General features: G+C 38.8%; 1 protein-coding gene across 1 annotated transcript; it reads right to left on the bottom strand.

Moving 5' to 3' along the window:
- Positions 1-5,152: 5,152 nt before the first annotated feature.
- LOC122653843 (high affinity nitrate transporter 2.5-like) lies at positions 5,153-7,522 on the bottom strand. Its single transcript, XM_043847792.1, has 2 exons — positions 6,362-7,522; positions 5,153-5,540 (listed from the first exon to the last, which is right to left on the bottom strand). Exons 1-2 carry the CDS (start codon positions 7,498-7,500, stop codon positions 5,165-5,167), a joined length of 1,515 nt encoding a protein of 504 aa, XP_043703727.1. The 5' UTR covers positions 7,501-7,522; the 3' UTR covers positions 5,153-5,164.
- Between the last annotated feature and the right edge of the window lie 5,971 nt (positions 7,523-13,493).

Genomic DNA, 13,493 nt, shown 5'->3' with positions numbered 1-13,493 from the left:
GGTGTTGGACCTGGCATCGACAATAAGGACCCCTTTATTGTTGAGAGTATGGGTTGTCGTCAAGGCCAACTTGATCGCCTAGTCTTTGTGGGCGGACCTAAAGAGTACAGCTAAGAACCTGATGTGAGTGCAAAACAGTGAGGTGTCGAAGATAAAGTTAAAACTCAAAATTCTCTTGTCACTCTTGAGTCGGGTCAGGGCTCACGATTGGAGGCCATACAATCAATATATTTACATATGGTGTAATAACATTTGGCTTGATCACATATGGTCTAACTAGACTGGAGCCTGTTAAGGAGAAGCCTACCATGACCGGTGAGGGGAGCCATAATCAGTCCCTTGTAAGGTAATCAAAGCCATAAGCTACTTCGCTGAGTTGACATAGTTCTTGATAGCTATTTTTGTTGTAGCTCCCAAAGTGGCTGACAAGAAGTTTGGATTTGTGAAGAGCTCTTCTCCATCGTCTTCATTGTTGACTAGGAGTATCCTAGCCCCCTAGCTCGCAAATGATGACTTTGCCTTTAACGAGCTTAAACGAGAGCGAGCCATCACTACAATACTCAACCCCTTAGCCACCTACGATCTCTCCTTGAACAAGCGAAGATGGTTTAGTTGGTTTACCTTAATAGAGTGATGCACCGAGTTTCACTATGGTGGGAAGTCCTTCGTCAAGGTAACTCATCACAACAACATTCATGGTCCATGATATAGTGTTGGAACCTGTTGATTCGGAAGGACCTGGATTCCTAGCCAAGCATGAGACGAAGATGCTAATGTGACAATTGCCATGTTGTCGCTATGGTAATGATGAGAGCCACCTCCCAAAAGAGAGACCACGTCTACATCATCAACAACAATTGGGCCTATGATATATATATATATATATATATATATATTAGAGTTTGTACAACCTTGAGTCTAGCACCCCTTGTAAGCAGTTGTAAGCAACGATTCGTGCAATGTATCAAATTTTAAGGTTATTTGGCCTACTGTTGACTCTTGTCAACCTTTCCAAGGGTATTTTGATCATTTTCAAATATTACATCTCTTGATCATTTTTCAGTTGATTTAAAATATTGATTGAGAGTTGCATAATTATACAAACCCCATACATTATCTGAAAAAATTTATTCATCATTGCTATACATGCCCCCAAGGTGATAAAATGAGATGCCTATAATAGAGTGTTTTAACGAGGAGCAAGAGTGTGGGTCCAAGGTGATAAAATGAGATATCTACAATAGGGTGTTGTAACGAGGAGCAAGAGTATGGGGTCCACGGGTGGGATGTACACAAAAATTTGTACACTGACATCGTGACAATCTTTTTTCGCTTCATTAATTTTATGAGTTGAATATTTGGAAAATAAATTCTATGAAATGCCAGATTTGCTCTCTATCTCACACTGCTCACATTGATGTGCTCCTCTATGCCCTTGCTCAAAGAACCTTCTTTCTCTTTAAATTTTTTTTTTTTTGTTAGAAACAATTTTATTGATAAACAGAGCAACAAGAGGAGCACAAGGCATCCTGATTACAACCATCAAGGAACCAAGGAGTGGATAGTGACCATTCTGTCTTATTTGCCTGAGACAGGGTCTTCCTAGCTAGAGCATCGACAACAAGGTTTGCCTCTCCACAAATGTAGGACACATTACATCTGTTAAAAACGAGATAAGACTACTGAATGTTTTCCACCATGTCTCTCTCGTGAATGTGTAGTTACAGATACGTGCTCTGTGGCTAAAACGTAAGAATTATGTAATAGAATGCTGGTGGTTGCTCCATTTTTGGCTTTTTCTTTTTTCCCACCCTTTAGCTGGGAGCTACTGGTAAGTCATAACTTCGGTTGCTCGGTTGGCGGTGGCTTGCAGTTTAAATGGATGTCGACCAGGAGGTAATTGGATCTACTCTCCTCATCACATTGTTGCAGGTGTTCATTTCTTCAATGCTTCGTTTTCCTTCTGCAGGCACCGATTCCATTAATTTGACAAACTAATCATCATTCTGTTGTTCGACTCCATGCTTTGTCTGGAACCCTAGAGCTAATTTGACAAAGATATTGGATGCCTTGTGTCTGGTTGATTCAGAAATATCATTTGGTCCTGGAGATATTTAATGGACATTAGGAGCTGCTCTAATTGAAAGGGAATACTTGTTGCCTAGTCAATAACAGAAACCTTGTTCTGCAATGTTCAGTCTGAAGGTAGAGGTAATTTCTTCCCGCGTTTTTCTACTTTGTACTTTTTTTGTGCTTTCTGTTTTCTGTTTCCGTCAAGTTAGGCAGCCTAAGAACTTGTTACTGCCTATGCAAGCTAGAAGCCAAATGCTGTTGGAGTCTGTTTACCATCTTATGTAAATCAACGAGGACAACAAAGATAGTGCTTGATTGAGCTGTATAAAAGAACTATGAAATATTGCTGTTTTGGTACTTCATACACAGTACCTCTTCAATTAGGATTATTCTCATTCTGGTTTCTATTGAAAGGAAGAATCACTTCTGAGTATGATGACCTCTGTTAATTTATTTGTTATCCTGGCTATGATAATGAATATGAAGTCCATCTCTTTCATATTGTGCACTTGAGATCAGAAAATTGACATGTTTATGATGCTGTAGTTAAGTTGGAAGGAGAGGAATCAATTTAGGGGAAAAATTAGAGTAAATGAATTCCTTTGATGCTCAAATTCCAAGGACATCTTTTGGCTTGATTATTGCATCAGCTGAAATGTCAATTGATTAACTTTTCTGTGAATTCTAAATTTTGTGAAGCTATTGTGATTAGAATATCAATATAGATAACTTCTAGCAAGGTATCAATTTTGTGACTAGAATATCCATTAGAAATTTACAATTATTCTGTTACCAGATTTGATCATGTAAGATTTACTTAATGGATACTCTAATAATTTTTTCACAGATTGAGGAATGAAGTTTATGATTGTTTTCTCGTGGGAGGAGGTTAAGGATCAATGTTTCTGATTTGGGTTCTAGATTTGGTGCATGTCCCAATTCCAGGTGCTGATGTTTTGGGACCTTTCTGTGCTGACTCCAGGATTTCCATGATAACCTTCTCTTCTTTCATTGTATTTATTCAATCAGGTTTTCTGTACATTATAGTTTCTATTTAACCAATCAGGTTTTTCCTTGCTCATTTTTTACCATTGTTTTACTGTTGCTACCAAATTTTATAGTCTTCTTTTCAATCGACTTACCCTTGTGGTGTACTGAAATTCTTTTAATGCTCTGACTGTCTCATCCATCCATCAACCACCTATCAAACCTTCTTGAATAATCTCATCTAAAGCCTCCTTTTCAATCCTATTGAGATCATACCATAAATTACTCATATATGAGTTTCTGGTTGACCTAATCTTATTTTTTCAACAGCTTACTCTATCGCCATTATTATTTAGAGAGAGGCCTTGGTTTCCCAACCTTGACCTACTTGACCTTAGGCAGACAAACAGTTGCCTAATTGATAAAAGTGGTCTTTGTTTGTTCCCCCAAATAGCTGTGGTACCAGTCATGTTGAATTTAAACGAAACCATATCAATTTCATTTTTTGTATTTTTTAATTTCTCTTTATGAGTTTAATTTAATATTCCCGTGAACAATTAGTAACAGGTTTGTTTGGGGAGCACCATTTTTTTCTTTCTTAGCATTGTCCTGTCAAACTAAACTTGGTTGCACATTCTGCACTCTTGGCCCAAGTTTGGTGTGGGCCTTGGGTGGATTTCCCTTAGTTGGCATAGGTCAAAGTTTTTGATACAAACTCTGAAAACATCTAGTTTGATCTATTTATTGAGATTCTCAAATAAGAAAAGATAGACTTTTCTATTCATGATAAGCAAGAGAGGAGAGATTCTGGGGATAGGGATATTAAGAGTGGGGAGGGGGTATGGGAATGGAGGGAGAAAATGTATAAAGAGCTTTATTTATTTATTTATTTTTATTTTTTTTTGGGGGGGGGGGGGGGGGAGGGGGCAGCATGATTAGGGGGAAGGACAAATTTGGGTGGCGCTCAGAAGTGAGATTTTAGAGTGATGGAGGACTTTGAACTCAACCAAGCCTGATCCTTAAGTGTTGGCTATATGAATTTTGGTCTGCCATTCCAGACAATTTAAGGCTGTATCCATTCAATCAAAAGCAGTCTTGTCATTTCTTAGTACTTTAAATTCAAGTAATCTTGGCCTTCCCATTATCCCTTTGATGTCTTCAACTTGCACCATATCTATCACCACTTTGTGGTTATTTTTTAGTGCTGTACATAACAAAACCATTGGAGTTGGATTCCTCTCAGCTGGTCCGCTATTAGTGCTCCCTTAGGTCATGTCAAAGGATTCATTTTTGGTTCTATTCTTTCTAGTCTTGCCACTTATTCATCTGAGCATCAGCAATTCAACCCATTTATGTAAGTGATGTCTCTTGGTTTCACAGCATACTGAAGTAGCAATCAAGGCATAGGTTCACCCATACAAGTTAAAACCACGGGCTGAGCAAACCATGCATGAGGATAGCAAACGAGAAGCTCATAAAGTAACTATTCCCAGAACAAATTCTAGTTCTCATCACTCCTTGCTTGGTTAAGTCATCTGCCAATTCATTAAACCTATATTGAGGCTTCTAATGGAATAATGAACTCAACAATCAAGTTAGATGTTTTATATGAAGTGCAAAATGCTATACAAGGCACTGATCTGGACCCCAGTGTCTAAGAACTCATAGAGGGAAGAAGCAAGGAAGAGAAGCAATTGTTATCCCAATCGCATTATAGGAGTGATGCATCCTCTCTGTGAAATAGTTTGAAGTAACACTTAACATTACATTAGAAGATGAAACAAATAGTGGTGAATCATGGGGTTGTATTTCTTTTGGCAGGGATGTCTGATAGATAAATTTGCATTTTCACAAAGTGAGAAGAAAAACTTCTATGGAAAACAGCCTATCCAAAGGGGGAAAAAAATGAAAATACATATGTAGTAAACAAGCAGACCTACAGAGGTTACACCTTTGAAGCTATTCAGCTTTTTCAAACTTACATGGCAGAGATCTTTCCAGCCCTGCTCTGACAACTTGCTGCTGACAGTTAAACATTTGAATACTGAGGCATGAATTTGTCTGACACAACTTTCTTAGCACGGCCTTGTAGGGGTTCTGGTATTCAAACATGTGTAGGTGTGGATTCATCTGGGGGTGAGGATGCTGAGGCCACTCTACATCCTCTTTCGCTCCTGCTGTTGTCAGCAAATTTCATGCTTGCAAGATGAAAATCTTTCTCTTTCTCTTTTTCATTCCATTCAGATGAGTAGTATTCTTCTTCTGTGGTGTTCCCTTTAGTAGCTGGACCACAAAACATCCCACCCCACTGTGGGAAGTAGATCAAACAGAGAGGGAGAGTGCAGCATATAATCATGACACCCATGAGAGTTATTCCTGTTTGCTTTGAATATCTGGATCCTCTGAAGAAAATCAGTTGAGTCACAACTGCACCTAAACTTCCACCTCCGCCTGTCATACCAGATACCAATCCTAGAGACCTGGAAAATGAAACATTAAACTTTGATCAAACTTTGCAGGATTACAATAGAAAAATAGATGCAGCTTCAATAGAAGTGTGAACACATGCTATATTAGTTTCATTCCATATGACACTAGGAGTGGAATAACAGGAAGCTCCTCCTACATCTGAAGCAAAAGAAACTTTTAAATGTTAGTTCTCTGGGTTTGGGCTGGTTGGATGTCTTAGAGACTGTTTTGGGCAGCACAGCTCCTCTCTCATCCCCTGAGGTCAAAGTTGCACAGAAGAGTCTCATGGGAAATCATTGCTCTTTATTTGCTATAAGTTGGAATTTCATAAAAATATGCCCTTACTGGCCATCTTCTCTTTGCAGAACGAAAGCGGAAAAGATCTGAAACAGATTGGATTTCTCTTGAATTTGGCTAAATCAGGGACATGTATGCTACCGGTAATTTTTTTTCCGTGTGGGAGGTTTGATATTAATGTTTCTCTTGCATGAGAAATTAAACTCACAAAAGCTTTTCTATAGGCATTATACCTTCCATCTACTTGCTTACAGAAACTGGAATTATTACAGGATATTTTATAGTCGATAGACCAAGTGAGATATGATAGTTCATTGTAAGCATTGTGATTGATATTTCTGTATGTAGCAGTTCATACAGAAATATCTTTGAATTTGAAGTTAGGAAAGACAAATCTAAGTAGATTTTAAAGAGAAAAGAACTAGAAACTTCTTGTTGAATATACTAATTGAACAAATTTCAGTTATATGAATCAGGAAAGAAAATCTGCAAAATGAAGAACCATAAATAATGATAGCAGGATGAGATCACTTGCCTTCTGGAAACGAATGGAACTACTCCGAATGTCAGCCCACATGCAGCTTGGCAAAAAATAGAGAAAATGATCATCACGACAATGGATGCATTTAATGATCCCATTCTTCCGAGTATTATACAGAATACTCCACCTAAAGTCTGAACCACCCACAAGCCCCAAAGTCTACCCCTCATCCCGAACCTTTTGGCTATAATATCAGAGATTAGTCCACCAGATGGTCGAGAAAATATATTTGCTAACCCAAAGGTTGCCGCAATGATTCCAGCAGTGTGAAGCTGCAGATTGAACCTATCATAGAAGTACTCTGCAATAATATTATCTATTGTCAGTTCCACCCCAAAACTATAGCCATAAGTCAATGCCAAGATCCATGCTCTGTAATTTCTGATTCCATAGTAGAGAACCTTTGAGACCTTTTCTTTCTTCTTATCCCCAGATTTCTGTAGCCGATGGAAATTTCCATCAGGCAGGTCTTGGCCGAAGAGCAAGACTGCAAGTGCTGTTAAAGTCTGGAACAGAGCAGGTATGAAGAATGCAATTCGCCAGGCAGTGAAGGTGGTTGCACCAATGTGGCAGATGAGGTCAAACACAAGAGGCATGATGAGTTGGGTAGCTCCACCACCAAGGTTGCCCCAGCCTCCTGCAACACCATTGGCAAGCCCAACAATAGGAGCAGAGAACATAGTGCTCATCCAATATTGACATGAAACAAAGGTGGCGAGGGAAAAGCCTGTGAAGAAGCGGACGAGGAGGAACGAGACAGCAGAATTGACACAAGAGGTGAAGTAAACGACAGGTGCAGTGAGGAGGATCAGTGATGCTGAGGCCAAGCGAGGACCAACGAGGTCGCATGTAGTTCCCATGGCAAGTCGAGCAAAGACTGCACCAGAGACTGATGCAATCCCTGCATTGCCAATATCAGTGGCGGTGAGGTTGAGGTTATCCCGTATGATAGGGAGGAGTGGAGGGGCTGCGAAACTGGACACAAAGCAAGCGAAAAAGGATATCCATGCCAGGTGGAAGGCTCGCATATGGGGTGCTGCAACAGAGAATAATCGGAATTCAGTTGCCTTGTGCTCGGAGTCTACTGGTAAAGGGAATTCTTGAGCATCTGTTCCAGAACCAGATATTTCCATAGTTGGATAGTTTGGTTGAACTGGATTGCTTTAATCCTTTCCCTCTTTCTGTCCACTCTAATACATGCTTTCTCTCCTTTGCAGAAAAGAGTATGCTATGAAATCATGTCCTTGGATGAACATATATGGTTAAACTTCTCGTTGTTTTTAAAGGAGATTGGAGAACTTGGGGCTTATTTATCTACCTTTTTGATGGCTGGAAGGTTTCAGACTCTGCAAACGTTTTTTGTTTCTACATCAGAGGTTTGGACTTTGATGTTAAATAGCGGCCTTTTGACAAGAGATGCTGGGGGTTCAGAATTGCAGTTTCTGGCTCTTGCCCACTAGGGTAGTGGGTGTAGGATTATTTGGGATTTGACTCTGTTTAATTGGAAAATCATTCGACGATTTGATGGACAAAGTTGGTAAACGAGAAGTTCTGACTTCTGACTTTTGGAATCTCGCTTAAATAAACAAAGATCCTTGAGAATCTGTGATCCTTGTAATTGGGCATCAAAGAACAAGATTCTTTTCACACTTTGCTTTGTTTTTCCAGCTCTTATGAGTCTTATCCACCAATAATTGATAGCAATAAATATTCAATTCTTGATAAGCATCAGTGTATCGTGCTGCTTCTTTGTCTTTTTCCCTACATCTTTACCATTTGAATGAACCCAAAAAGGTCAAAATTTTGCCGCCATCGACGACTTCCCAAGGCAATTTTTGCTTTCTCAGCCGGCAATCTAATATCCATGCTCGATCCGACGACCTCACTACCCGGTTCAGTGGGTTACTTCAATGTTTCCTGAAAGAACCAATGGCCTCGGTTCGTTCTGCCAAAGCTCGTGGCCCAAACAATCGATCAATCTGGCAGATCTTAGAAGAGAAGTAAGAATCGAATCATCTACGGTTCCCTGATCGGTGCGGTTCCCTAGTGCCTCTCACAAGAGGAGTGGGATCCACTTAAAACACCTGACCTAACACCTTACCCAAGTGGGGTCCACCCTCCTCTTGTGAGAGGCACTAGGGAACCACACCGGTCAGGAAACCATACACGGAAAAAAATAAAGTAAGAATCTCTTCTTCTTTTTGACGTTATAATTGAACTCCTCAGGCGAGATTCACTGAGGAGTTTCAGGATTTTTTGAACAGACCAGTCTGATGCAGGGTTTTAAAACACGTAATTGGGGACTTGCATCGGTCATTGATGATTCTGATCTGGATCGGATAGAAATCACTTCAAATTAATGCTCAAGAACCCAAGAATCAGTACTTGGTGGAAATCGGAATTGATCACGGCCGGTTCCAATTGAAATTGGTCAATTCACCGATATGATTTGGATTTTTAAAACCCTGGTCTGATGGTACTCTAATAAACCATTTGGTTTCTTCAGGGACAAAGTGATAAATCCAACTACCATGTGTGAATGGTTTTAAACGTCACAGCGTGTTTGTTCGGCCAATGTAGGGACTAGGGAGTGACGAGGAACAACGACTAGTAATCCTCCAAAGTCAGTGGAGCGAAGGGTGCCTGAATGTTAAGGCTTCCACTATTTTCTGATGCAAATGGCTTAAATATGCACGCATGCTTACGCTGTTGATCTCGACCACCCGACCAATGTGCTGATCAACACATTTGAAGGAAGATTTCTTCCATGAATGGTTCCGTGGATGGCTAAAAGAAAACTTAATTACATAGGATGTTAAGTGCTTAATATCTGAGATGATAGCTTGCAATGATAACGGAACAGCTTTACCTGAGTCCTTGAGGTAGGAGATAATCTCCTTATCGTCCATATTTGCAATCGTTTGGTGCTTGTGTTTGTGCCGTGTCAAAGTTGTGTCAAATTATCCCAAATCTAACTCAACCCATTTATTAACAAGTCGTGTTCCTATCAACCTAACTATAACATATCATGTTAATGTTATGGTAAATTGGTAATTCTGGTCAATGAATTGTGTTAAATCATAGCCCATGTTATTTATTTATTTTTGATAAGATGACTTATGATACCGCATCGGATCAATCAGGAATCGATATTAATACAAATCAATCGATTCGATACTAATTCCTCAAACCATGGCCTGTACACTCGTACTGTCAATTGAAACAAACAGTGCCCGTCCAAACCCTAGTTCAGTCAACTGATTGGACTCTTATCCCCTATTTTCTATTTTTTTGTTGATACTCGACTGAACCCCTTCCCACCCTTATTCTCCCTTTCTACCTTTCTATTAGCCTAATCTATTCCTTCCATACGTCTCCAACACACCTTATCACTGTTTTCAAAACTTTCAAAGCCCAAAATTAACAAATCTTTGTCCTTTCTGGTCAAATACCTTGGTTTTCTGACAAGCAGGCCAAGCATGTGTAGGCACAAGCTGATTAATTAAAGAAACCAAGTAATTGAGGAGATTTTTAGAGTTTTTCCCATGGATATAAAGATATAAAGAGTTGGGTTCATGGGTTGGGATCAAAAGAGACCCAAATTTTTTTAAATAAAACTAATAAAAACAAATCGTTCTTTCCTCTCTTTTTTTGGTGATTTTTAATTTGGCTTGTGTTGAGGTTTCCGAAAACAAGACCGAAAGAGGATAAATAGTGAAGGAAGGAGAGTTGTGGGCTTGTGGCTTGTAAGTGTTTCCGATCTCCAATACAAAGACCGAAGTTTTTAGAGGCTCTGTTTCTGTGATAAATAGTGATCATAGTAGCAGATAGATAGATGGAAGAAGAAGATGATAAAATAAGAGAAAGTCATCTCTTCTAAGCTACGTATAACAGTGTTTGATAAATTTATAAATTGTCATCCTAAAGGATATATATATATATATATATATATATTATTAATATTGAAAGCCCTAACTTCACATTAGACTTCAAATTAACACTTCACATTAGACTTCAAATCAATATAATTCTGCCTTAATTCCTGAAGTCAAAACTGAAAACATCCTTCATGGGTTACCCGTCATATATATCCATTTTCCCATAGGACTGTCTTACAAGGGAGATTTACTGTGTGGAGAATTTACGTCGATGCGATTGAATGGAACGAACAACTAGACTTTCTCTTTACTGTCCTTGTTCTTGTATCCATCCAATTGATTGAGGAGCACCCACCTCCGATACCCTACTCTTGCTCCCAAGATCTATGGAGTATGCATGAACTAATCAACATATGGCATATTAATGTAAAAAAAAAAAATTACTCATTTAAACTCCAGACTGACCTAACACACAGAGAAAGTAACTGTTTTTCTTCATATTGTTATTGTACTTGTGCCTCAACCGATTAATGAAATTTACCTTCATTAATTCTCAACCAAAAAAAAAAAAAATCTGCAATTTAGCTACTGCTACTTATGGGCCGTATTCATCAAAATGAAATGTTAAATTCTAAGTAAGATCAAACTAAATCGCAGGATTCAATCAACAAATTAAACTTAGATCATGAGATTGTTATTTATATTACATCAACTGTGATCATCAGAAAATGAGAAAGAATGCAATTATCCAATTTTAACATCCTTTCGATCCAAAAAAAGACAATTTCTCTCACCAAAATCTCTTAACTGTAAAAGAGCCATTATAACTACAGTAACAAAGTTAACTAAAGATAAAACAAGGGAAGTTAACAGAAGAGAAGATCTGACTGTGAAGATAACAATTAGCTTAGAGAGTGAAGGGCACTGAGGAGAACCTTGGAGAGCAACCCTAGAACAAAAACAAAAATTCTCTGATGACACCTCCCCAAATTTCACCTAAAAGTGACGAATTTTGAGATCTAGGGTTTAAATCATAGCAAAAGGTTTCTGGTTATAGAGAAAACCAGTCCGTTCGTGGTTTGTCAAGCTTTACGAGAGAGAGAGAGAGAGAGAGAGAGAGAGAGAGAGAGATTTACCTGGACGGTGGAGGGACAGCAGCAGAGATTGTCAAGCTTGAGGCGAGGACGATGACAACTTGAGGCCCCAACTTGAGCAAAGGTTACAGTGGATCTTGAGCGTGCGACAAAGAGAGAGATGAGTGAGAGAGAGAGAGTTGGAGGTTAGGGTTTCCGAGGGTTTGGACCTTGGATTGAGCGAGACATGGAGATAGCAAACAACTCATATTGCAAGCTCTTATCGGGTAACAGTTTTTTATAAAAACCACAGAAGTGTAAAAACAAGAAAAAATTGTTATTACAAAAACGTTATTTTAGCCAAAAATTGTTATAAATTTTTATTTTTGTTATTAAAAACACCTGAAACAAAACAGGTTTATCAAACGTTTTTTTTGTGTCATTTGTATGTTGGGAACATTATTAGCACAAAAACAACAGAAACAACACGTTATCAAACGATGCCTTAAGATTTGGCTAGAAAGGAAAATGTCAACAATTAAATGTTGGTTGCTGTATTATATGGGTATTATCTAGATGAATCCCTGGCCTTAGATCTGAATCCTTTGTTGTCACCAATGGCTTGGTGTGTCAACTTTGGATCCATTCTCTCCTGGGCTTGTGCAGGTAGGACGGTAGAAGAGGGTTCAGAACAAATAGCAGACTTCATGCTGGTAGAGTTTTAGCTACGTAGAACACAGACGAACAACGGTTTTTGTTCTCCTTTTCTATGTACATACATTTTAAACAAAGAACAACCTGTGAGTTTGGAACTTTGCCAAGGAGAATTCTTAGACAAGTAAGAAATATTTAATGAGCTTAAGCCTAACCACATAAACACTGCCAAGGTTTACCTTCAGAATTGGAATCATTCAATCTGGGCTGCCTTACCTATAATCCGGGAAATAGAGGTATGTTTTTAGCATCTAGAAGCATCCAAGCCGACTGATAGTTGAGCTATGCCACGAGAGTAATGGCCATTTATTTAGAATACAGGGATAAAACAACTGAGCTAACAGGTAATACAGGATCGATTTAAGAAGCCCCCGCCTATATTTATCTATCATGACTCACAGATCAACAAGATGATGCCCCTCACAAGGGGCTTTCTGTTCCATCAGATGAGATTAGTTGGTTGGATGTCAAGCAAATTGATAAACAGGTCTTATTAGAAACGCCTAATCATCTCACAGCAAGGATGTCTGTTCCCTCTTAACCCCCCCCCCTCCCCCATCCTGGAATCTCTTGGCCTTGGAATGCCCTTCCTTTGCTTCTACGATTATCTGAGGTAACCATGAATTGTAAGAGCCATGTTTTTCTACCAAACAAGGATGTTAAATCTCTTCAACTGACTAGGAAAATCGCTTTTCAAGCTCTTTCGAAAAAGCATAATTTTGTAAATTTTGCATCTAATGTATCTGATACACTCACTAATTAATATATGTATTTTTCCTTCTCAAAAAAAACCAAAAGCCATCTTTTGAACCTAGCCTAGAAGAAGGGATGAAATTTTTCTTTTTGGGCTCATACCACCTTAATATTCTGTTTGAAAAAAATATATTATGTACAGAAAAATGATTATTTAGTCTGAAACTAGGGGGGAAAAAAAACAGGAGTCAGAATAGCCAACTCATCTCTGTATGACCTGATACCCAGTATCGGCTTGACAGGCCAGGTTGCTTCAGCTCCGACCTGCCGGGAAACAAATTGGGTTCAGTTCATGTTGGCTCCTAAACAAACCAAGTAGCACCCTTAAATGGGAAACATAATAGTAATGCTGATGCAATAAACAAATAGATATCACTTACAGATCAAAATGTAGACCATCCCTGGTGCCTGCTTTTTTTTTTTTTTTTTTTAAATAATAATAATAATAACAATAGCACTCATTTTATAAGTGGCATCCATTGATGCCAAGGTTCGAGTAATCGGAATCGTTGACGAATTAGTCGCCGTAATTCTGATCCAATTTCAATCTGAATCGGCAGGAATTGGGTTGAATTGGCCAAAAAGCTGTAGAAAGACCATTCTGGATTGGCCGGAGTTGATCGGATCCCGATTCCTCGAAACCTGATTTGTATTACCAATACCACATGCAGTTCCAAAATATCTTCAGAAAAAGTAAATCTTTGGAAA

Source organism: Telopea speciosissima, chromosome 3 (genome assembly GCF_018873765.1).
Source record: "Telopea speciosissima isolate NSW1024214 ecotype Mountain lineage chromosome 3, Tspe_v1, whole genome shotgun sequence".
Lineage (NCBI taxonomy): Eukaryota > Viridiplantae > Streptophyta > Magnoliopsida > Proteales > Proteaceae > Telopea > Telopea speciosissima.
The sequence above is the reverse complement of the archived record's forward strand: the minus strand, read 5'-3'. Positions and strand labels throughout refer to the sequence as shown.